This window comes from Lathyrus oleraceus, chromosome 5, assembly GCF_024323335.1.
Source record: "Lathyrus oleraceus cultivar Zhongwan6 chromosome 5, CAAS_Psat_ZW6_1.0, whole genome shotgun sequence".
NCBI classification, from domain to species: domain Eukaryota; kingdom Viridiplantae; phylum Streptophyta; class Magnoliopsida; order Fabales; family Fabaceae; genus Lathyrus; species Lathyrus oleraceus.
The window spans coordinates 112,824,170-112,826,152 of record NC_066583.1 but is presented as its reverse complement, the minus strand read 5'-3'; the positions used below and the strand labels follow the sequence as shown (position 1 = coordinate 112,826,152).

At 30.9% G+C, this 1,983-nt stretch overlaps 1 protein-coding gene across 1 annotated transcript; it reads right to left on the bottom strand.

Annotated features, from left to right (window-relative positions):
- Positions 1-449: 449 nt before the first annotated feature.
- LOC127088103 (ethylene-responsive transcription factor RAP2-1) lies at positions 450-1,315 on the bottom strand. Its single transcript, XM_051029014.1, has one exon. It carries the CDS (start codon positions 1,148-1,150, stop codon positions 653-655), a length of 498 nt encoding a protein of 165 aa, XP_050884971.1. The 5' UTR covers positions 1,151-1,315; the 3' UTR covers positions 450-652.
- Between the last annotated feature and the right edge of the window lie 668 nt (positions 1,316-1,983).

Sequence of the window (1,983 nt, the reverse complement as noted above, 5' to 3'; positions counted from 1 at the left end):
TGGACCCCTACTCTTTCCATATATAAAAAAACAAAATGTAAGGTAAGGTCCAAAAAACACTCTTTGAGATTGAACACCACTACTCCTCACCTGTCCTCACCTGTCTAGCTCATTCTACATATCAACAACTAACTCTTTTGGTGCTTATCTCAATATCCACTTGTTATACTTTACAACATCTGAAACAATATTAAAAAAAAAATTGTACCTTTTAAACTAATGCGGCTTTGTTGGGCCACTGCCGTTCCTAGGAATCCTATCTTTATCTCTTCACCGTTTATTCGCCTCTTTTCACACACTAGTTCATTAGTTCATTGCATTCATTTGCACGTCAATCATCATCATTAAGATAACATTAAGAGAATATAGCTCACAAAAAAACGCAACCTTATGGGGAAAAAATACCATGCTATCAAATTCAAATAACCAAAAAAAAAAAGAGTATAGTATCAATCAACAAAACATGGTTATTCATAATATTTTTCAGAAATTAAATATAAAAGTAGGTTACAATAATTTACGACAAAAGTCCATATTCTATAATCTATTTCTGCATATGTATGCTCTGTTAACAATTCTAAGAAACAGAAAGAGAAACTGAGTAGAGGAAATTACAGAGATTACATAGAGAAAATAAACCGTATCAATTATATTAATAATCTTCGGGTTTTGGAAACTCGTTCAAATCAGGTTTAACATCAGAGTTAAATTGATTAGAACTAGAACGTGATGAAGCTTGAAGAGCGGTTTGAAGAGCATCAACTCTAGCACCGACCGTGGTGGCTTTCTTGCGTATTGAATCAGCGGACATGTTACCTTGTGGAACAGAACCGTTGTTGTCGTTTTTGTTGTCTTCGTCGTCTTGGAACAATAATTCGGGGAAATTAAGGCGAGCGGTCGGACCTCTTAGGTAGAAAACGGCGGTGTCGTAAGCACGTGCGGCGGCTACGGGTGTGGTGTAAGAACCTAACCAGATTCTTGATCTTTTGTTTGGTTCTCTAATTTCTGCTACCCACTTTCCCCACTTTCTCTTCCTTATTCCTCTGTATGGTTTCTCTTGTTTGTGATTCTCTTTGGGGTTGACGTTGTTGTTGTTGCCTCTGTTTCTTATTATTGTTGAACAACAATCTCTTTCTTCTTCCATCACCATGATACTGGCTTTGCCTCTGCTATTTGTATTTGATTCACCTGAGTTGCAAAGCTAAACCATATATACTATGTGTCGATATTGCCAAAGCTATAGTTGAGGAAGATTCTGTTTATACCCTCAAAAGTCTGTAGCATTGGTTTCTATTTATACGAAGGAATATATATTTTTCCACCGGTTGTATTAGAAAGAATTGAAAATATATATTATAACTTTATTAGATATTATTCAATATAAAATCATAATAAAATCATGGCAATTAAATATTTACAACATTTACTAAAATATTTTTGAAAATAACCTTTAAAAATAACTTTATATATATATATATATATATATATATATATATCTTTTTCAATACTAAATTACAATTATTTAATTTTTCTATAATAAATTATAATTATTTAATTAATTTATTAAAAAATAAAAAGTATATTATACTCCTCTTTTATGATAGATACTCATATTATCCTTGTCTTTTTCTTTTTCTCTTTGTTAAAATATACACATCCTCTTCTCTTATACAAAATATCTTATATTTTTCTCGCTCATAAATACTCATTATATTAATCTCCTCTTTTGTGTTAAAATACATATTCTCATCTTTCTTATATAAAATATATTGTATTTCTCTCTTATAAGAGATGTTTATCTTAAACTATACTCCCCCGTACTGTTATGGATTTAATTGTTTAGTTGTCATAATTTTTACCTAAAGTTAAAAAGTAAATAGGTAGGATGTCACAGTTTTGAATCCATATTATGCAATCATACGCCCCTTAAAAGTGAACAGATTATGGGCCCGTTTGTTTTGACTTTTTTTAAAAATGATTTTT